This window comes from Sycon ciliatum, chromosome 9 (genome assembly GCF_964019385.1).
Source record: "Sycon ciliatum chromosome 9, ocSycCili1.1, whole genome shotgun sequence".
NCBI classification, from domain to species: domain Eukaryota; kingdom Metazoa; phylum Porifera; class Calcarea; order Leucosolenida; family Sycettidae; genus Sycon; species Sycon ciliatum.
The window spans coordinates 2,283,340-2,307,248 of NC_088651.1; the positions used below are offsets into that span (position 1 = coordinate 2,283,340).

The window sequence follows — 23,909 nt, forward strand, 5'->3', positions numbered from 1 at the left end:
AAACTGCAGATTTCTGTGGTAAATGCATGTACCACGTAGGAACGAGTACTCTGATTTATTCCGAGTACGAATATTTCTGAAAAAACCGAGCGAGTATTCGAGTATTCGGTATAATTGTTTCACCCCTACTTATGAGGAATGATCACACATGTAGGGATCACTCGATTCAGCAATACTGCATTTCACTTGAGGAGCACATGAATTTGAAGGATATGTATCGAGTGTTTGGGTGAAGCTTGCACCGACATTCTTTAAACTCACTTTTAGTCACCCTGTGGATTTGAAGCGTCCGTTTTATGCAATGCTCAAAATGCACACTGAATGTCTACCAGCAAATATGGGCGGTGCACAAGTGAACAACGCCTTTTTAACACAGGCGGGGATTGTATGGCGTTCCCCAGGCCCGCCATCTTTCCCATGATCAACTCTGGTACACATTCAGAGATCCCTTAAAAGACGCCAGGAGACCTGTAAGAGCTTGTGACATGCGATGCGAGGCAGCAAACATGGCACTGACTGTGGACAATTTTAAGTCTGGACACAACAGGTGACACATCACTGACTCTATTACATGGAAAGTGAGATCAAACTAGGGAATATTTGCAGAAACAATTGACCTGAGTCTGCGTTTTATAACTTTAAATTTCTAAGTATGATTTTGTTAGCCTCGTGTTGCGTCCGTTCTCTTTCCCTTTCATACGTGTTGTGTGCACTGATCATGTTACTCTCTCTCTCTCTCTCTCTCTCTCTCTCTCTTTCTCCCTCTCTCACCCCCCCCCCTCTCTCTCTCTCTATCTATCTCTCTCTCTATCTATCTCTCTCTATCTATCTATCTATCTATCTATCGATCTCTTCTCTCTCTCTCCCTCTCTCTCTCTCTCTCTCTCTCTCTCTCTCTCTCTCTCTCTCTCTCTCTCTTCTTTCAGATATTGATGATTGTGCCTCTCAACCGTGTGCCAATGGTAGTACTTGTATCGATGGTATCAACAACTTCACTTGCATTTGTGCGCTGGGATTCACCGGAGGAAAGTGCCAAACAAGTAAGAGATCTATCGGGGGTTTTCGGAGTATAAGCAGTATCCAGATTCATTGCCAAGTGAATCAGACAAAACGCTTGTGATAAACAGTAGCCACTGTGTGAACAAAACTATGGATAGCAGCAAACCATGGACAGCATGCTACAGCGAGTGACCATTTTGTAATGTGTTTATTTCTTATTGAACTTCGCTATAGTGGAGCTGCAGAAGAGAGTGGTATAAGTCTCTGCTGGAGAAAATTCATCATTAAAGGATGAGGGGTCCATTTTGAAATACGTTAGCTAGCGTGGCTAACAGCACTATGTGCTCAACGTGTGATCTTTTGGAGGAGATATAAATTTTCCTCGACCAAATTGAGCGCAGCTCGCATTTTGAGCTGTGAAGTCCATTTCTAGCCATTGTTGGTTCACATCAATTTTTTCTGTTTTCGCTCTGTTGATGAGCCATGCCCGAAAATGTGCTGAACAGTTTAAATGACGTGTGCAGCAAAGAGACTGTATTCTTTGTGTTTGAGTTGAGGGACCCTAATGTGTAAATGGCTGAAATGGAGTCTGTGAGTGCTTGGAGAAGTCCCTTTTAGCCCCATTAAAGCCTGCTCTCAAGGCACAGCGGTTGGATGTGTTGCATACGGGACATTTTGAAGCAGGCCGCGTGTTGCCCAGTGTTTACCCATTTTGTCTTTTTGTATTATTCTGCAGACATAGATGAGTGTGCTTCTAAGCCATGTCAGAATGGTGCTACTTGTACCGATGGTGTAAATGAGGTTACATGTACTTGTGCCAATGGATTTACTGGAGTCGTATGCCAAACAGGTTGGTGGGGACCGGGCAGTCACTATGGTAGCACAACCAACGAATTATGATAATAAAATATGCGGAAAAAAAGATCTTACGGAGTCCTTCTTGATGATTGATGATGGTGATGATTAGCTTGAGATTTGTAGTTTTTCTGTCCCTGATCAGCTTCCTGTCTTTCAAAAAAGGTATTAAAAAAGATCTTCCTATTCATTCTGGCTGTGTGTGGTTCAGTGGGGAGGGAATTGCTCCATGACTGCTGTCAATACCTACATTGCCATCAAGCATTTTATGAATTATAATTCAACCTGTGCATTCCTTGTACTTCACTGCGGGTGATGCTGCTGCTGTTGCTTCTGCTGCTGCCGCTGCTGCTGCTGCTTCTTCTGCTGCTGCTGCTGCTGCTGCTGCTGTGCCATCTCCTCCTTGTGCTGGTATTGTCAGTGCTATTGTCACTGCTACCACAATGTAATTCCTGGTTGTGGTTTTGGTCCCCATTTTTACAACTATTATTTTCCAGATATAGATGACTGCCTGCCAGCCCCGTGCCTCAACAAAGCCACTTGCATCGATCAGGTCGACGCTTTCCTGTGTGTCTGCGTTCTTGGCTTCACCGGAGACTCCTGCCAGACTAGTGAGTGTGTTGTCTGTGACTGTGGTGTCGAGCAATACAATTCATTAGCCTTGCAAGCTGTTGAATGGCCGTTATCCCAGCGCAATTTGCTGTGCGTAACATAGCGTGTTCGCTATCATTGCTTCAGCGATGGGCACGTGTAGCGTGTCAGGTGACAAGCACTGTGGGTATGGGTAGATTGTAGCATGTAGGTGGTGTTGTTGATAGTGTGTTTACAGTGGGTTTGCAGTGGGTTTACAGTGGGTTTACAGTGGGTTTACAGTGAGTTTACAGTGGGTTTACAGTGAGTTTACAGTGGGTTTACAGTGGGTTTACAGTGGGTGTTGTGAACCCTCTGGTTCTCTAAAGTGTCAGAAACGAACGACCACACGTCACGAGGACAACTATTGACTCTTGACGGTATATTTCACTTCCATCGACTATAACAATGAATGAACTAACACTAAAACCACCAGGTAGTTATAGAGTGAAAATGACAGCGTATTATGAGAAAAGCATACACACACAACATACAACTACAGCGCACACAGCAAACGGCACATAGCGCCTGTAGCGTATACCACGTCGTAAACATCAGCAGTACGGCGGAGTCGAGATACAACTGCATTGAAACGAACACAATGTCACAAGCGAGAAGGCCTTTCACTCTCGAGAACTTGTGGTTTCATAACAGTGGGTTTGCAGTGGGTTTACAGTGGGTTTACAGTGGGTTTACGGTGGGTTTACAGTGGGTTTACGGTGGGTTTACAGTGGGTTCTCAGTAGGTTTACAGTGGGTTTTCAGTAGGTTTACAATGGGTTTCACGGTGTTTAAAGCAGCACTTGTAGTCTGTAAGTCACGTCATGTCAGGTTTCATTCTGTAGTGCTTGCTTGTCACGTCAGGGATGAATTTTCTGTCACGGTTTTGCATAGCAGTTTTTGCTATGCAAAATTTAATTTGTGGCGTAAGCTACAAAAAGCATCGATAGCCTGTACATGTATGTATCGCAGTTTTCTGCGTGCCACTGTGATTTTTGAGTAGCAGTAGATCGATTTTGCGTAGCAAACTGCGATGCGATACAGGATAAATTCATCCCTGCACGTGATACCTAACACCCTCCTCCCCCCCCCCCTTCCCCTCCCTTCCCACATTGCAGTCCCTCTCTAGATATTGATGATGTCACAACCTGTGCATGTTTTGCGCTACTAGATATTGATGATGTCATTGCAGTCCCTCTCTAGATATTGATGATGTCACAACCTGTGCATGTTTTGCCCTACTAGATATTGATGATGTCATTGCAGTCCCTCTCTCACGGCTGTCCCATGCATGCGATGCGCGTTCATTAAATATGGCGGCCAAATTTTAATCTTTTTCATTTTTTACGCGATCTGGCCTAGTCGTATGTTTGCAATTTCGCTCGACTTCCATCTCAAACGGGCAAGGTCAACCGAAACCACGGGTGTTTGCCAGGTCATTCGATAGAGTTTAGAGCTTGGACTGGCCTTGCCTTCGACTGTGCCGCCGCTCGAGCGATCTTCTTGGGTTACCCACGCGCTACGCATGGTTTCTTTCTCGACGTGGGTGCAATTATTTTTGGATCGTCGCTCGATTTCAAGGGCTCGCCAACCTCGTCAGCGAATTTTCTCCGCCTCGCAGACAATTTTCTAGTATACCTCGATGTCCTAGCCTTTCGATTTCGTGTAGTCCTAAGCTTGACGTGCATAACTGTAGCTTTTCGTGGCCATGTTAGAGACGTAATTTTGTTCAGAAATGGAGGCTCATGTTAGCTTCCTGTCGTCGTGTTGTCGTATTGGAGGGGAGAAATTCGCGTCAAGGAGTGGACAGACGAAGTATCGTGTGGCAGATCATACTGAATCCATTTTGGCAGTGTTTCATCTCAATGTGGATGAAACCAAATACACCCTGAACATTTTTGCCACACTTGAAAATTGGCCATGGAATGCACTGTTACTGCCAGGGGCCCAACATTCTCTGGAGCTCTAGAGGTGGATGTACACCGCTCAAAGACTGGGAGCCACACAGTGGGACAAACTGTTTGAAATGCAAGCCCAAGCCTGGCAGGAAGTCCAAATGCAGAACACAAACGCAAGACAAACTTGCGGCATGGGAGAAAACGCGGGCCATCGTCCGCAAGCACGAGCACATGCACGCCGCCACCACTGACAACAGCATCACCAACAAAACCTCGCCCCACCACACCAGTACCTGATCACTGGATAGTTTAGTCTGTTCGGTTTACGAATTCAAAAAAGGAAGACAAAATAACAAAACTAAAAACAAGAGCGTCGCATGGACCGAATCTGATGAGCAGCAGCACGTCACACCCGCATACCAAGTTTAGTAATAGTACAGTGCGTATCGGTTATAGTGTGGTCGTATACAAGAATATACTGCCTACAAGAATGACCACTCATTTTTTCATAATCATAACACCTATTTTATGTGTATTTTTATTCTTACAAGCAGTATTATCGCATAGTAGAATATATCGGCCCTAAGAATGGATTTTGTGTAGCAAAATATGACAGATTAGTGCAAAGTGTATCGCCTGTAGTAATAACATCTGTGCTCTGTGCATGCTCAATACAATAATATTCAACACAAAAAGAGAGTTATGTCCAACTGAGCATTGTAGAACCACTTTTTCTGTCCAGCTATCTGCTGCTCCGCAGTCGCCTAGCACGACCGCGAGTCTGATCCGTGTGTATCATGATTGTGTAGACCTACATGATTGTACGTGTCCACATGCCAAACATGTATTATGTCACACGTGCATATGATATGTCACACGTGATTTATCGTGTGTAAGAAATATCGGCAATAAGAATCAAATGTCGTTTTTCAAACACCCACGCTATAACCGATACCTACTGTAGTAGTATAGTATTTATTCATATTTCTCTAGGGCTTAGTGGGTAAATCTCTGCATCCAGAACAGTTCAGTTCAGATAGGAATGCAACAACACACGCACAATGTCCACTATGTCACAGTGTGGTAGGGAGAGAAGTGTTTGCAGCTTGCTGGTAGACGTTCAGCCGTGCATGCATTGGCAAATGGCTAGAGCAGACGGCCCGCTGCCCTTAATGTAAGGCACACACGCAAGCGTCAGAGCTACAGCAGCCAAACAGCATAGTTCATGGATTCATGAAAGACTGCACCATACACTGCGCCAGCTCTGGTAGGGTGCCCTTTTAAGCATCGTCACTGGTCGGTGACGTTTTGCAGGCCTCACCATCAAAGATGCGAGGTGATGCTGCTGATCGACTTGCTGGCATGATAGTCACAAGCATAACTAACGAAGGATGGCTGGAAGTCAAAACCAGCTGTAGATGTAGATTCCAGGTATACCAGACAATTACTGACGCCAGCACTTTATCCGATGCCCCATCAGCGTCAACTGTACGCCGATGGTCACAGGACCGTGACAGCCTTTCGATCGGTCTACGGTCGGGAGACGGGGCTGCAAGCCCAAAGCAGCGGGTATATAGTGTTCGTCACCAGCTGAGCAAGAGAGCTTGCTGAGAGATTTAGGTGTGCACTGTTCAGCAACCAGTCCCAATATAGGTTTGTCCATGAAGGCTGGTGATCCTCAGCTATCATACAACAAATTCCTACTCACTGCGCATATGCGCATATGGCTTGTGAAACAGCAGCAGAAACTGCACTGCCTTGACAAACGCACCAGTTACCATGATGGAGCAGATATGCCCAGCCCTGGAAGCCAACACCAAATCTCCAATCGCTAGTACAAGTAGCTCTTCACTAAATCATGCCTAGTGCATGCTTGCAGTGATATTTTCAGCAAGAGCGCTGCAGTTACTGCTGAGGAGATATATTGCGTCCTTGAAGTCGAAGGCGCTCATCAAAGATGTCTTGCCATCAATTCTTGGCCTTATGCAGGCACGAGGTGGTCTCCCGTGGCATTGGCCATATTACCCCGAGCTGCACTTGCTCGAGGAGCACGTTGTTTCGCTCATGGAAGTCCTTCGTGTTGGACTGAGTAGGCTTGCTGAGAGAACAGAGCGCTGAATCCATCCACGTCCACAACTACGAATAATTTACAAAAACATTCCGACTGCAGATCAGCGCTTGAAAACGGCGATGCAAATCAGCGACGTTGGGCTTCTCCATTCAAAAGTAGAGCCTTCCTAACGAAGCAATTCTCATGTGACACTACATAGTCTCTCAAGCACTCTAGTTCAGGTCTTCTTCTCTCCACTCCATTATCATTTCGATCTTCACTCGGTCGACGTGATGGTAGTAGCTATGTAAAATGATGGATTCCTCCCGATCCTCGTCGCGGCTAAAATTTGTTCGGTGTTTGTCTAAATTCTCAAACTGACAGGGTTTACAAGAGAAATGTACCTAATTTTGTGCGATTGATGCAAATAAATCGGAATATGTCTGACTTCATAAATCCGTGCGGTAAACCGCATGAAAGGACGCCATGTCATTAGATGGTGCACATGAAGTCACCGTGCTCTAGATATTGATGATGTCACAACCTGTGCATGTTTTGCCCTACTAGATATTGATGATGTCATGCCTGGACTTGCCTTCAATGCCTTCCCCTACTTGGTACTGATTAAGTCATACATGTACTTGTCTTGCCCTACTTGGCATTGATGATGTCATACCTATACTTGTCTTGCCCTACTAGATATTGATGATTGCATAGCAGCACCTTGTCAGAACAATGCCACGTGCATCGATGCTGTCAACAATGTGTCTTGTGTATGTACTCCTGGGTTTACTGGACCTTTATGCAAAACCGGTGAGTTCCTGTGACTGTTGCTGATAGCTGTGTGTGTGGGGGGGGGGGGGGAGGGGGGTGTCTTTGTGTGTGTGTGGGGGGGGGGGGGTCTTTGTGTGTGGGGGGGGGGGGGGTGCATACATGTCTGTATTAGGGTGGATGTTTGCGCAGGCATGTGTATGCGTGTGAGTTATCTGGAGCAGTGACCAGTCGATGGATTCTATACATGACATTGTTTGATATCCGTCGCCTTCAAATACGGGCCACGAGGCACTTTGTTCCTCCAACATGCAACATGCGAAAAACTACATCCAAAACGGACCAAAACTTTATTAGGAAACGCACAAACTCTTTTGGGTACAAACTGCAATTCGAAAAGTTTGGGTGGCAACTTCACGTCTAGACGTGTATGAGGCCTAATGTGAGCAGGAATGCCCCGTTGCTGCGCTATGCTTACGCATGGGCGCTTGCTCATGGTCGTAGCGTGAGCCCGCCCTTAACTGAAAAGCGAAAGATCTGAAGCATCCGACGTGATACAGGGTGGCAGAAAGCTGAAATGGCAGCCAAAACAATGTGGTATCGGCTACTGTGGCAAGTCGCACAAGCTTGGTGTCAGATGAGTGCATGCATCAGCCAACTTTTCCGTTTGATTGTGATCCATTGTGCGAGTCTAGACGTGGAAAGTGGGACAAAAGTGTCGATATTTCATGAAATCTGCACAAAAGGTGTCCTCGGCAAGACGCAGCACATTTTCACTCAAATCTGGACTGTGCAGACGAGGCCTGGACGGTCGGACGGTCTGCTATATGGGACTTCTCCGGACAACTCAGATGCATGCATGAACACACACCTACTCCTATACACGCACGCAGACACACACACACACACACACACACACACACACACACACACACACACACACACACATGCACACACATACACGCACGCACACATACACGCACGCACACACACACACACACACACACACACACACACACACACACACACACACACACACATACACACACACACAGCCACGTTCACCCCCACACACACATACACGCTCACACAAACGCACGCATTATTACATTCCATCGCCCACCAAGCAATATCAAGGTACTCAAGCCTCTTTATCTTCACACTTCTCCCTCTATCTCAGAAATCGACGAATGTGCTTCTTTGCCCTGTTTCAATGGTGGCACCTGTTTCGATCAAATCAACTCGTTCCGTTGTGTTTGTCCATTTGGTTTCACCGGCCGCAATTGCCAAACAAGTAAGTCTTCCATCTTATGTACACTACTGCCAAAGCGGAAAATTTTGTTGTGTAATACTTTCAGTATTCTCCAAAATCAACGGTCCGGTAGCGCGAAAATTTCGGTAAACCAATTTTCCAGATCCAAAAAATGTATTTTGCGCACTGTGTGGAATGGCAGCGTTGAATTTTAGGTGACGTTTTATTTCAGAAAAAAAAGAAAGAAAAATTACCTGCACCGAAGTCACATGGAAACGAGTTATGAAGCACCTATCCACAACTGTTACAAGATAATAAGCAGTCGGTCATTTGTTTAAAATGGGCTTCTTCTATTTTAATTATATTTATTGGCTCCGTATCCGAGTTAAATTTGTACCGAAGTCACCGAAAATAAATCTTCACCAAAAGTTTCCGATTTTACACTAGTTGAGGGTGTTGAAAAGGAAATGAGTCTTGGGGCGCGTACGAATGCACCCATTGCTCAATGACGTAATTTGTACTACAAACACCCGTCACAGCCACCTGGGCATGGTCGTCTGGGGTGTTGAACAGTGCATTGCTGATCCCAGCGTCCTCACAAGCGTTACTTGTACATTCCATACTTGGCAATGCGCAATGGGTCCATTGTCCTGACCACCTTTTTCATAAGCATCCCGGAAGAAATTAGTTGAACTATCCCAATCGAGCGGTTGCTGTAAGCATCACCTGTTCCTTTGAAATTACCATAGCAATGAGATCTTCCAAGTTTGCTTCCCGCGCGTCATAGTGAGACTATGATAACGTGCAAGTTCGTCGTTGTTTTCATACAAAAGGCAGTTTTCTCGGCAATATTCCAAGCTCTTCTAAAATAAGCCACCACTCGCATTGGATGAGATGGCGGAGTTTCAAGTGAGGAGTTTCAAGGAGACTTCGATTTTTTTAAGAGGCCAATATGCCACCTCTTTAGAAAAATGAAACTCCTCGAAATTTCAAAGAGTGACCATTCGAACTCTGTGTGCTTTATTGATTCAGAGCTTCACTCTTCACAGCACAACAACACGTGAGCAATGGCACTTTCCACACTACAAGTGTAGACCACGTAACAATTAGATAACACGCTCTCTTTAACCTCGCGGACAACAACATTTTCCACGCAAGATTGAGCATAGAGTTTTTTCAAGGTTGTACCAACGGTCACTTTTTGGGGTCACGTGCGAGAAATGTTTGAATCGCTGGTGAACAGGCGAAGCCCAGTTCACGTTCACTTTGTATGTGAATGGATGCGTGGAGGTGAAAGAAGCAGTAGAGTCAGACCTCGCTTAACCGCACACATCCGTTTTCCACGAAAATGTGCGGATAGGCGAGGGAACCAGATATCCGAACACCGGTTATGTTGGATGCACCACGTATGCTGTAAATCTGTTACCAGCCATTTTCTTCCGGATAGCGAGGGATCCGGATAAAAGAGGACCGGATAAGCAAGGTCTGACTGTAGTATGGCGCTCCACTTGATGTCCCACACTCGTGTTGACTCAGAGTAGTTGCCAGGAAGCCCTTCCATGGCTTGGGCGAATAGGAACAAGCTTCAGAATCGCTCCAAGAGCCGGTGGATACGAACCTGTCACATTTCGTGTACTCTTCAATGCATTTTGACATGCGAGCTGTTTACCACAATCTCGGGGTGATCGCCGGGGCGGTGGCGAGAAAGGCGTCCTTGGAAAAGCTCTATGTTATCCATTTTTACATTGTAATTGAATCACTCGCAGGTTATATGCAGGAGAATTTGGAACTTTCGGAAATCAGAAAACGAACACCGAAGACTTGCTTGGGAAAGACATTGTGTTCTGTTACGGTCTCGAACAACAGGTCCTGCCCTTTCGGCGCTAGTGTGTTGGGCTTCAACATGCAGGGCTTGAGGGGTTGAAAAGGGAAACGTCTGAAGAAAGAAAGAACTGACTGCTACCACCAGGACTTCAAGCAGGGACCTCCGCTTATGACTAGCACTATTCTATCAGTAAATAATAACGGGTTATTTTGTGTTGTTGCTGTTTTGTTTTTGTGTTCCGATTAGATCTGGATGATTGTGTTGGCGTGAAATGTCAAAATGGAGGAGTGTGTGTCGATCTAGCCAACGATTTCTTGTGCAAATGTCCTCGGGGAACATCTGGAAGATTCTGCGAGATGGTTGCCTCGCCTTGCCTGCTCACTGACCAAGTTACTGGTGTGGTGCCAATAGCACCAGCTACTGGAGGTTAGTGAAGGTTGGGTAGGGGGGGGGGGGGGGGGTCATTTTATTTATTTTTATTTTATTTATTTATTTATGGATTCCCCAAAGGCCGAGGCCTAAGTCGAGGGGTCTCCGTTTATGGCTTACTGGGAATATATCTGCAAAATTATAACATTATAGATTTTGGGGAGCGTTATGCACGCTTCTGTGGCATGTGTGATCAGCTGTACAGCAATTGGTGCCAGTTGACTCATGCATGAACCCCATACCCGATTAGACCGTCACTGATATCCTCGGCTTTCCTGCGTATGATTTCCTATTCCACAGTTGAAGTTCTCTCATTAGAGAGGTTCTGCAAAACGAAAATGCATACAAACTTTTCGCTCTACGTCATGAAGTGCGAAACTTCGCACGAACTTTCACCACTTTGGACGGGAAGCTTGCAGGGAACGCGAGATGAACTTTCGTAGGACGTTTTCTGAGATGGGGTCATGGCGTATGTGCACTTGGCGCGTGCAAACCACGAAAATGTGCAGAACGCAAAATTCGTGAGAAAATTCGTACACACTTTCGCAAGGATCGTCGCGAAACTTCGCTCGAATTTTCGTTTTGCAGAACCTCTCTAATGTTGGATATCCTCTGCTTTCTGTGCGTGTGACTTTCTACTGCACAGTTGTAGTTCCGTCCATGTTCATCGGTTGTTTCAGCTCAGCATCATCACCGCGTCCATTCGACAGAGTACTGACGCTAGGCTGTCCGGACAGTCCCGTGTGCACTGCGTCGTGTAGATCCCTTGGCTACCCTTACGTCTCCATACGCCCTAACATGGGCAGCTTCGACTGCGTGTGCGGCTGTTCGTTTGCCAACTCGTCCGCGTCGGCCGTCGATCCGGCTCTGTGCCAGGCGGGTTGCCCAATGGCCATTCCGTTCTGCGGCAGCCTCTCAGAGAAGGCCGTGTACAGCACCGGGTACATGCTCCCCGTGTAGACACTCTGAGAGCTGCTCGAACTTCAGACACAGCTCTGTATGTATGTATGTAGACCTGGATTCAGGGTACATGCTTCCAGCTTAGACACTCTGCGTGCTGTTCAAACTTCGGTGACGGCCACGTATGTATACATGGATTTCGCTGTTGGATTTTACACCATTCGGGGTATTTGTTCCCGTTCAGAAACTCTGGGTGCTGTAAAAACTCAGTGACAGCCGTGTATGCATACGTGAATTTCTCTGTTGGATTTCACACCTAGGTAGGTAGGCTATTGCCAAAGCTGTTGGCATGCTCCAAGCACAATGCACCGTCTTGCAAACATTCTGCCAGTAATTCTGCCGCCTTAACTCTTTCCTGACATTCTTGGTAGAAAGGAAAAGGTGGTTTGTCAACCGACGACCGCTCTATTCAGTTCCTAGTGTGAAGTCCATAGACTTCTTAGTTCCAGGTATTGCTCACACATACCCGCCGGATGAGTGCGAGTACGCGTGGCCCATGCAACATGGGGACCCACGGACACAAACCGGTTATAGCCGCTAATATCGCAGGGCTCGACTTTCACCTTCGCTGTGCTAGTAAGCTTGCTGTCTTGGCGTCTAATTTTCTGTGTTGGTATTTGCTTGCTGAATTGCTGAATCCGCTCTAGAATCCTGCCCGGACGACATCGTAACTACCAGTATAGCATGCATGCGCATAGCATTGCACTTGGCTGGGGCACTCTACCATAACAGCACATTGTGTGACACAGCATTATCATTATGGCTGTATAGATTGATAGTTAGCATGCGGCTGCATTCACTTGCCCTGCAGTTATGATATCCCAGCTACAGTAGTAATCGTGGTGCTGTCAACCGATTAATTTATAATAGCTATAGCTTTAGGAACAACCTCACTTTTAGATTTAGACTACGGCAGCGAGCTTCTGCTGTTGGATTAAGATTTTTTTAGTTCATAAGGAGTACCATACTTCTGTTTCCTTGCCAACCAATACTTCTCTTCACCTTGAATGAATGACTTGTGTCTCCTGGGGTGATCTGTGACCACCGTGCCTGGGTGTGAGTTCTGATGTGGCCTGTTGTTGTCGAGGTAACCTGAGCTGCATCACGGAGGCTCATGAACTCGTACCCGGTCCGGGCTGGGTGTGAGTCCCTGTCTGTCTTGTCTGTTGTCATGGACATCGAACGAAAACAGCAGATCTTGACCTTCGCTGCCGATACAAAACACATCCACTGGAGTAAGAAATCCTATAAGTCAAAAACAGTTTGTAGGCTGGTAGGGTGGGGACGGTGGCTTTCCAGCTTCTGAAACTCACTATGGCCAATTTTTTCAGAAAAGTTTCGAAAAAATGTTCAAAGGCTTGCCCACCCACCCCCTTCCCTGCCTCTAGCTCTGTCTGCCTGCTATCAGTCCCCACAGAATGCACATACATACAAACATACAAGATACATTGAAGAAGCAGTATGGGGGTGGTGTCATTTCCATGCATGTAAGCAAAGCATGCAGAGAGTGAAAATCACACAGACACATCCGATGTCCAATACCAAGAGTATATAATCCCCGGCAGTTATGTACTCTTGCCAATATACCTACAGCACCTGTGTCTGTGACCTAAAACAAACACACTGTGATGACGTCTTAATCATGCAGCAACTGTAGAATGTACTGCTCAACAATGGCTGTCAATGGCATCTGCATGCTGGCATGCTGGCATTCCCTTTTTTATCATCAAAAAAGCAGCACAGGGTAGGCTTGAACCCATGCATGCTGTGCTTCAGTCCTGGATATCTACATGTACATAGACCCCTCCACAAACCACTCCACCATCAGTGTCAGTTGCTTGAAGATGGCTGCTGCAAGCATGTAATTAAACACCTCCGATAGGCTGGAGAAAAAAAGGGGAATTTCCAGATGATGGTGCTCCTTTGCGCATACAACTACAACAACCAATGACACACGCGTTGCTGTCTATCGAGCAGCCCAATTGTAAACCCTGAGACGGATAGCAAAAATGGTGCTTGCATGAAAGTGCATCCCCTGGAAGTCCAGTGTCATCTTACTGTACAACTTGGGCACGAGTGCCCAGTTCGGAAAGCCATAACTACCAGCTTTTAAAGCAATGAATCAAACTATGTGCGCGCTCCTATCACAATCATGGCAACAATCGAAAGTTTCCAGAACGTTGTCTTGCCAATAATACGGAGGATTAGCAAGACGAAATTCTCGTTCGCGTTCGCAAACATTTTCAACAAACTGGATTGCGAACTTTCGCATTTTTCGTTCGGAAAAATAGTCGGAACACGAATCGCGGATTCGTGTCAGGGCAGTCATAAATTATTTACCACGGTGTTCTGTCTGTGCACAATGACCGTCGTGTCAACGTCATGCATGTGCGAATTCTGTTTGCTAATCCTTCTCATAACGCGAATTCCGTCACTGAGTTCGACTTTCCTTGGAGAGCGAACGCGAACGCGAATTTCGTCTTGCTAATCCTCCGTATTATCAATGGAATTCGTGACTGAGGGGACGGATTAGCTTATACTCTGGTTGTGTCAATGTCAATTCACGCATGCACCGACGCAGCAGGACCAACGCAGCAGGACCGACGCAGCAGAACCGACGCAGCAGGATGACTTGGAACAGGCATAAAATAGCACATGACAAATAGAACACACCTCAAACTTCTTCCTATTAAAATACTCTGATTTTATTATTATTCTCATTCACATCTCTGGATACATGTCCGGTGTGCTGTTAGGGCAACGAATATGGCATCGTTTATTAGCCAAAAAGCAAATCTATTTTTATCTAAAAAAATTATAAGCCAGTCTCTTGTTATAAGCAAAACATAATCAACGCACAGTACAAAAGTGGAACGAGGCAACTTTATCCGGTAAAAATTAAATACTGCGCACAATGCATGCCTACAGACAAAGTGCAGGTCGCAAAATTATGAAACCATGAGACTGGGTATTAGGATAATACGCCGGTCAGAGATAAAGATATTGCAGGGATGAATGTGTAAACATCAGGTAATACATCCGGGCCGCTGGAACACACACATCCCGCTGGAACACACACATGTAGTTCATACAATGCATGTCACACTGGACTGTTTGGAAATGAAATGCTCCAGCTCTGGTAGAAAGGAGGGGAAGGGGGAAGGGGGGGGGGGGAGGGGGTCTGGGTAAAGGTGTTCCGTGAGCGAGGACTCCGCGGAACGGGGTATTAAAATATTATGAGTAGAAAAACATGTCTACACAGCAGGATTCATAATCCGGTGAGAAGAAAGAAGTAAGACCAGTCGGAGAAGTCCAAGGGAATAGAGAGCCGCTGTATATGTGTACACCTCTGGCTCAAAAAGAATATGCAACCCAGTTCATGCCCAAACAATAAAAAAATAAAAAATAAAGGTATCGGCGTGGGTGTATTTAGAAACTTGAGGAATGTAACCACACTATGGCAACTGATATTACAGAGTAAAACAGCAGCACATTAAAATCAACCCTTAGACGTGGATTTCAAGTTAGTTGCAAACCCAGGGTCACTGAGGCCCAACTCCTATTGACAGTATCCTCAGTGTGCACTCAAGATGAACACAGTGCACGCTCAATGGATGCTCAGCATGCGCTCAGAATGCCAGTGCCTACATCCAGCCTATACTATTCGGGCTGCAAGCATACACACACACGGTGACCACCAAAGGTGTGCTTCTAACAATAAAATACAACCTGCTGCCAAGACCCATCTGCACAAGAAGACTATACAAGAATTCAGCAGAGGGAGAAATCTGAAGTCTTCCTGGAGTCGGATGTGCAATGAGACAATACATGCAACAGGTCCACAACCACACGGGTATTTCCCACACGGGTATTCCCCGCACGGGTATTCCCCATATGAACAGGGAAACACTGGAGAGCCCAATAGGAGGGATTTCCCACACGGGTATTCCCCACACGGGTATTCCCCATATGAACAGGGAAACGCTGGAGAGCCCAATAGGGGGGTCACCAAAGTAGACTGGGTTGTTGACTACAGCTAGCACCAGACAATGTACCGAGAAGAGGATGTTACTTGGTTTTCCTGGGACGCGGGTCGAACTGTTTGGGCTCAATGCTCGCATCCAAAGCTTGGAACTTTTCCACTAGAAAGTTTTTATCGGTGACGAGCTGCCAACAGTTAGATATGGACATAAAGGAAGAAAAGAAAAGGCAGTCTGAATTTAGAACACACAAACACACAGTTCAAACACACACGCACGCACGCACGCACACACACACACACACACACACACACACACACACACTCACTCACACACCACACACCACACACACACACACACACACACACACACACACACACACACACGCACACGCACGCTGGTCCTTGCTCTCAATGTCTTGCCCGCTGCCAGAAATAAGTCAAGTTGGTCTCCCCAGCAGAGAGAAGAGAGATTCAAAAGAAATCTTCAAATTGACTCAATTGGCTATTGAATGGCTCAACGGCCCAAATCCCTCGAATCCCCAACCTATGGGTTGACTTATGACCCCACTTAGGGGTCACCATGTCGAAGTTCCTAGTAGTGGGTGGGGATACGGTGCAGGTGAAGGATCGCCGGCATCAAGGCATCTGGTCTGGGGATGAAACTGCATTTTCTCTGTCCCTGCCCCCCTTTTAAAATACACCATGGTCACATACTGTACACACACTGTACACACACTGTACACACACTGTACACACACTGTACACACACTGTACACACACTGTACACACGCTGTACACACACTGTACACGCACTGTACACACGCTGTACACACGCTGTACACACGCTGTACACACGCTGTACACACGCTGTACACACGCTGTACACACGCTGTACACACGCTGTACACACGCTGTACACACGCTGTACACACGCTGTACACACGCTGTACACACGCTGTACACACGCTGTACACACGCTGTACACACGCTGTACACACGCTGTACACACGCTGTACACACGCTGTACACACGCTGTACACACGCTGTACACACACTGTACACACACTGTACACACACTGTACACACACTGTACACACACTGTACACACACTGTACACACACTGTACACACACTGTACACACACTGTACACACACTGTACACACACTGTACACACACTGTACACACACTGTACACACACTGTACACACACTGTACACACACTGTACACACACTGTACACACACTGTACACACACTGTACACACACTGTACACACACTGTACACACACTGTACACACACTGTTTTTTTTTTTTTTTTTTTTTTTTTTTTTTTTTTTTTTTGTACACACACTGTACACACACTGTACACACACTGTACACACACTGTACACACACTGTACACACACTGTACACACACTGTACACACACTGTACACACACTGTACACACACTGTACACACACTGTACACACACTGTACACACACTGTACACACACTGTACATATACTGTACACACACTGTACACACATTGTACACACACTGTACACACACTGTACACACACTGTACACACACTGTACACACACTGTACACACACTGTACACACACTGTACACACACTGTACACACACTGTACACACACTGTACACACACTGTACACACACTGTACACACACTGTACACACACTGTACACACATTGTACACACACTGTACACACACTGTACACACACTGTACACACACTGTACACACACTGTACACACACTGTACACACACTGTACACACACTGTACACATACTGTACACACACTGTACACACACTGTACATATACTGTACACACACTGTACACACACTGTACACACACTGTACACACACTGTACACACACTGTACACACACTGTACACACACTGTACACATACTGTACACACACTGTACACACACTGTACACACACTGTACACATACTGTACACACACTGTACACATACTGTACACACACTGTACACACACTGTACACACACTGTACACACACTGTACACACACCGTACACACACCGTACACACACCGTACACACACCGTACACACACCGTACACACACTGTACACACACTGTACACACACTGTACACACACTGTACACACACTGTACACACACTGTTTTTGTTTTTTTGCGTATCTCGCGCCAGGTTTGAACGGCACTGCCTCTTGTACGGGCAAAATAACACATTTTGTGAAGAATCAACACATAAAACGAATCATCAGAATAGTATTTACAGAGTCTGTCACTCAGTAGGATCACTGCACTGTGCAGGTTCACTGGATGCGTGCCTCCGCCGCCACTAGCACAGCAGGGGACTCAGGCATGGCAGGAGCAAACATGCTCCTTGAGCCAAGCATGCACATAGCACCACAACGCACCAGGGCAAACCCAAGGCGGCAGCGCAGCAAGGAGATAATCTGCCCGTATGGCTCCTTACTCTTCTCAGCCAGGAGAGAGGCGACCCGCGTGAAAAGAGCATTGGCATGCTTGCCATAGCCACCAGAGGCAGAGAGCACAACGGGCACGAAGGAGGCATGCTCAACTTCACGTACTCGCTCCTCGTACTTCCGGCGCTTTTCCTGTTCATGGCGTCTGTAGCTAGCAGCGAGGGAGGTGGCACGATTCGAAGACGCAAAAGGGTTGAACATCCGTACATCACTGTACACACACTGTACACACACTGTACACACACTGTACACACACTGTACACACACTGTACACATACTGTACACACACTGTACACACACTTGTACTTGTACTTGCTCACTGCCAAAACTGGTCACGTGGGTCTCCCCGGGAGAGGGGAGAGAGCCTCAAAAGGAATCTTGGAAAGATGACTCAATTGGCTATTGAACCGCCCAACGGCCAACACCTCCTGAAATCCCCAAACTCTAGGAGGGCTCGGAAAAGATCCAACTGATGGGCTGACCACACCTCAGTAAGTGGGTGAGGACAAGGTGCAGAAAAAGGATTTTTTCTGGACACACACGCGCACACACACACACGCACGCACACACACACACGACTTACAATATTGACTTGATCCTGTAGCAGACCCACCTCGGCGCTATGTGCCCGAGCCTTGACGCGGTAATAGAATGCAATTAGACTGCAAAACCGGAAGACAAAGATATACAGAGCTAGGTGTTCGACAGAAGGGCAAAAAGACAAAAGCGTTGGATAGGTCACCACCACTGCCACGATTCAGGTTGTGCGTGCTTCCCCTAGCTGCATCTCATGTTTGGCATTTAAGTGGTCTTTGTAAAATAAATAAAATAAAATAAAATAAATAGGTATTGAAATACCTACGCATAGCTTTTGCCTTAACAGTGATTGGGGTTGATCCTGAGCAAGGTGATGATTCCTGCAACTCTGTTATTCTAAATAGTTCTACCTAGCACAGTTAACTGCCCAGATCCAGGCAGGTTGGGACACGTAATAAGGCCTCTTTTACCGGCAAACAGAATACAATTGACATTGGCATGGCGAATGATTAGAACACATCGAGAACACATCCAGGCAGGTTGGGACCGAGCATTGTCCGTGACTAGGAATTGCCGCTCAAGGGACCTTCAAAATGTGGTCGCTGTGTCCAGGCGGTTGCCTTCTCAAGGGTCATTTGAATGGAACTCGTATCCCCTGCTTGGTTGGATGGTTTATTATAGTTTGCACCATAAACGGGAAACTAGGCTTGTAACGGAATCACAGCCATTCCGTTCCCCGGGACGCAGGACACAAAGGACAAGACTAGTTTGGTTTACATAATATTATTATTGACATTACGGAAATGGAGACAACGCTCAAAAGGACGAACAAGAAGACTGACAAAAAGACTCTCGACTACAACATCGCGCATGCTCATATCACACATGCACGCGACTAGACGAGACAGTTTGGGGAATGCCATCACACAGGAAAACAACACATCATTTTACAACAGGCTGAATGGTATTGGTGAATGGCCATGGTTGTAGTGGTCCCTTCGGGAATGGACGCGATAATTGTCTTTTTTCTTCTTTTTTTTACTGCAGTACTTACAGGAGTAGGATAATGGTTGGCACGGCAACAGCATACGATAAAATGACCCGTATGGCGGTGTCGATCCAGCCCGGCCCGTTGCGCAACAGCTTGGTGAATGCCGAATACATCCCCACCTCACCTCTGTACAAGTCAAGACAAAGAGAATATGGTGTGAGCTGCTATGATGACAACAACTTTACACAAATGTTTCCCTAGTAACTCACTTGAAGACGATGCTGTGTAGTCAGATGCCCCTGATTCCCAGGTGCACCTTCATGTGGCGTTCAAACTCTGGCTCTGCATCACTCTCTCTCTCTCACTCTCTCTCTCTCTCTCTCTCTCTCTCTCTCTCTCTCTCTCTCTATCTCTATCTCTCTCTCTCTCTCTCTCTCTCTCTCTCTCTCTCTCTCTCCTTTTTCTCTCCCTCTCCCCCCCCCCCCCCCTCTTTCTCCCTCTTTTTCTCTCCCTCTACCCCCCCCCTCCCCCTCCCCCCTCTCTTTCACATACAGCATGCACTTGCAGCATAGTTTAATATCACATTAGCAGAATAGACAAATCTGATGGCACACTTCTAAATCTCCACCTACTTAAACGGACCGCATTGAGAGGAAGGTCTGGATCTGTACAACGAACCACACACACACACATGCACACACACGCACACATACACACACACACACACACACACACACACACGCGCGCGCGCGCACACACGCACGACAATAAAAAATGAACAATGCACAACACACCAGCACACACAATATGCTTAAAACAATGAACAATGTGACATTTCATTCTGATTGTCCGCAAACTCCAAGCAGCCGCTTACACATTCATGAAACAGTCCTTTTACTGCGATTCATATCTACATCAAACCAAGTTTTGGGGTTTACCGGGTGTTAGAGGCCGTTGTGGGTTCCATTCGGGAACGGACACGACAACTTATTTTACCTTCTTTTTTTTAAAAAGTTTTTCGGCCTGGCCCATCATCGGGGTAATAAAATCATTTAATGAGTCTCGGAAGAATGGAGAATGACGAAAAAGTTAGGTTCTCTGATTGGTGACGACGAAGACATCACCAAGCGAAAGCAGCTCGCTACAGCATCCTACAGAGCAATGTATAGTCTTTGGAAACGGAGAACATTAGTGCGTGAATAATTGAGACTGAGGCTGTACAACGCCTTCGTGATTCCAGTCTTACTGTACAACAGCGGCACCTGGGCACCCACTTCAGTGGCGGAGGCCCAACTGCATTCGTTTCACCGCAGGCAGTTGCGTAGTCTCATCGGTATTAGGTGGCCACAAACAATAAGCAATGCTGCTCTCTACAAGAGGTGCAAAGCACAACCAATAACTAACTTTGTTCGCCTAGCCAGATGGAGACTCTTTGGCCATATACTGCGCATGCCTGACGGATGTCCTGCTGTAGCGGCCATGATTAACTACTACCAGGTGAAGGAAAAAGTGTGGAGAGGACGGCCAAGAACGACTCTGCCTATCGTGCTATCCCGTGACCTGCAGAGAGTGGGGCGGAGGGGTCTCAAGACGTTGTCTGATCTCCTCTCACTCCGGGAGATTGCACAGGGCAGAGGGGAGTGGAAGGACTTATGCAAGGACGTCTGCAAGTCCAATAGTGGCATGGCGTCTACGACTAAACCAAATAATATTGCTCCAAAATATCACAATACTGCTTTTCATAACTGCTGTGGTAATAATAATTAACATTCTTCAATACCAACAAAATTTCTCTCTTTAAAACGTAGTGCGTGGATTTGCATCCATCTGCCACCATTTTACTGGATTATTCTCAAAACGGAGTTGACAATGCCCGTTATTCTGTGTGTGCATCCTCTGTTCAATCTGAGCAATGCTGTCATGTGCCCCTTAGCAGGTACGTCTTGTTATTGTATTTCTATTTCTGTTGTCGTTGCTCTTTTATTTCCATGCCGCACTGAATGCTCGGTGCTCATTTCCCAAGTCCATGTAGCACATGCGAATTTGTGGGCGGTTTATCACCGCTGACATTGACGCGTAAGTGCATAATAATAAATAATAATAATGACAAAAACATCCAAAGAGACAAGACGACAATTAGCCTCATCTCAACTTGCCAACCGCGTACTTTACGTGCAGATGCCAAAGTGGATATTTTGTTCTCTGGCACCGTTGATGTGCATACAAGCTCACAAACCACATGTGACCATTTGCTATAATATTATAATAAGCCAGTGTGGCTCGCTGCACTGATCCCCCCCCCCCCCACACACACACCCCTCTCCTCCTAGTTAGGATAGTTGACGTTTGGATAGCCGGCACTCTGCTATTCAAAGAACTTGAGGACCATAGACCTAGCATCAGCACAATCACTTACTGATGATAATACTCGAATGCCACAAACCCGAGGGGCACAAGCGAGGGGCACAAGTGAGCGGCACAAGCAGCAGACACAGCACCATCACCTACTCGAATGCCACAAACCCGAGGGTAGCAAGCGAGGGTAGCAAGCGAGGGTAACAAGCGAGGGTAGCAAGCAACAGACACGGCACCGGCAGTACTTACTCAAACGCCACAAAGCCGAGGGGCACAAGCGATAGGCACAAGACCAGCAGCAGCATGCCGTAGAAGAGCTTGGAGTTGCGATAGCCTCTGTGTGGCTTGGTAGACGGCAGCATGAACCAAAGCAATGTCCACTGCAGCAGTGAAAGGCAGTGGGCAAACACGCAATACAGTCAACTTCGCTTATAACGACACTCGGCGGGGAATCAGAAAAGTGTCCTTATTCGCGAAGTGTCGTTATACCCGAAGTCTCATTGTATGTATTCCAGTTGGATATGACTTTGCTCTGGGCATAGAAATTCTGTCGGTATTCGCGAATTGTCGTTATATCCGCAGTCGTTATTAGCGAAGTTGACTGTAGACGTCACATGACCTACAATAAGTCAACAGATATTCGGCGCATATCTATTTTCCGCTATTTTCGGCCTGATCATATTTGGCCGAAAATTTGTTTTGCAACTTACGGGTTCAGTGTGATAGTGTATACAGGCAGAAGCAGCACAGGCCAAACATTTGTCGCAGCCGAAATGGGTTTTAGCCCTGGGAGGCTGGAATTTGAATGGGCCGAAATGGGTTTTAGCCCTGGGAGGCCGGAATTTGAATGGGCCAAAATGGGTTTTGGCCCTGGAAGGCCGGAATTTGAATGGGCCGAAATGGGTTTTAGCCCTGGGAGGCCGGAATTTGAATGGGCCGAAATGGGTTTTAGCCCTGGGAGGCCGGAATTTGAATGGGCCAAAATGGGTTTTAGCCCTGGGAGGCCGGAATTTGAATGGGCCGAAATGGGTTTTAGCCCTGGGAGGCCGGAATTTGAATGGGCCGAAATGGGTTTTAGCCCTGGGAGGCCGGAATTTGAATGGGCCGAAATGGGTTTTAGCCCTGGGAGGCCGGAATTTGAATGGGCCGAAATGGGTTTTAGCCCTGGGAGGCCGGAATTTGAATGGGCCGAAATGGGTTTTAGCCCTGGGAGGCCGGAATTTGAATGGGCCGAAAATTTGTAGACTCGCAGTGCATGTAGGTGAGAATGAACGGTATCGAGCATTGCCAAATACGGAATGTATGAGTAACACCAGAGAGTACACTGGGATCAGCAGTGTGCCTGACCAGCTATTTGTTTAGCCCTGCAAAGCACCGGATCTCGACTCTTTCTGAACCGGCTGTCATGGCTTCAACACTGAGCCACTTTTGAAAAGCAGTACTGCCAGACGTCGAAAAACGACAGGGTAGAGTTTCACCAGGTACGGAACGCCCGTATTTAGATGGCTGCTGAGCTACAATGGTTATGTGAATGATGTCATGGTGGTGATATCATGGGGGTGATGACATGGGGTGATGTCATGGGATTATGCCATGCAGATGATGTCCTTGGGGCAATGTCATGGTGATGTCATGGTGGTGATTCAGCGGAACCGCTTATGACCGCTGTGTATGTCTTTAGTGCGTTTCAAAAGTATAGACCTCTAGACTTTTTCGAATAATTCAAATTATTTGGTTTAAGCTTTTCAAGAAATTTCTTCAGAACTTTGCCCAGGCAGCGCCCGCAATTTTCTCATAATATAAACCTCTAAGTGATTGGACAACAAACGCCCAATTTCGGAAATTTTATGCACAAAGTGATCACAAATTTTATGTGGTATAGATGCTGGCCTAACGGTTTTTTG

The 23,909-nt window shown here is 46.6% G+C and overlaps 2 protein-coding genes across 2 annotated transcripts in view; one reads left to right on the forward strand and one right to left on the reverse strand.

The window, feature by feature from the left end:
- The window catches only part of LOC135824916 (neurogenic locus notch homolog protein 1-like), a 77,011-nt gene extending 64,328 nt beyond the window's left edge, over positions 1-12,683 (forward strand). Inside the window, exons 39-45 of the mRNA XM_065337658.1 lie at positions 927-1,040; positions 1,736-1,849; positions 2,352-2,465; positions 7,131-7,244; positions 8,383-8,496; positions 10,526-10,705; positions 11,355-12,683. Of these exons, the coding sequence (XP_065193730.1) occupies positions 927-1,040; positions 1,736-1,849; positions 2,352-2,465; positions 7,131-7,244; positions 8,383-8,496; positions 10,526-10,705; positions 11,355-11,668 (1,064 nt within the window). The 3' untranslated portion in view covers positions 11,669-12,683. The remainder of the gene's footprint in view (positions 1-926; positions 1,041-1,735; positions 1,850-2,351; positions 2,466-7,130; positions 7,245-8,382; positions 8,497-10,525; positions 10,706-11,354) is intronic.
- Positions 12,684-14,825: 2,142 nt separating this feature from the next.
- The window catches only part of LOC135825022 (transmembrane channel-like protein 7), a 42,106-nt gene continuing 33,022 nt past the window's right edge, over positions 14,826-23,909 (reverse strand). The window contains exons 16-20 of the mRNA XM_065337758.1: positions 22,255-22,385; positions 20,283-20,315; positions 19,714-19,836; positions 18,706-18,784; positions 14,826-15,835 (exon numbers count right to left, since the gene is read on the reverse strand). Of these exons, the coding sequence (XP_065193830.1) occupies positions 15,737-15,835; positions 18,706-18,784; positions 19,714-19,836; positions 20,283-20,315; positions 22,255-22,385 (465 nt within the window). The 3' untranslated portion in view covers positions 14,826-15,736. The remainder of the gene's footprint in view (positions 15,836-18,705; positions 18,785-19,713; positions 19,837-20,282; positions 20,316-22,254; positions 22,386-23,909) is intronic.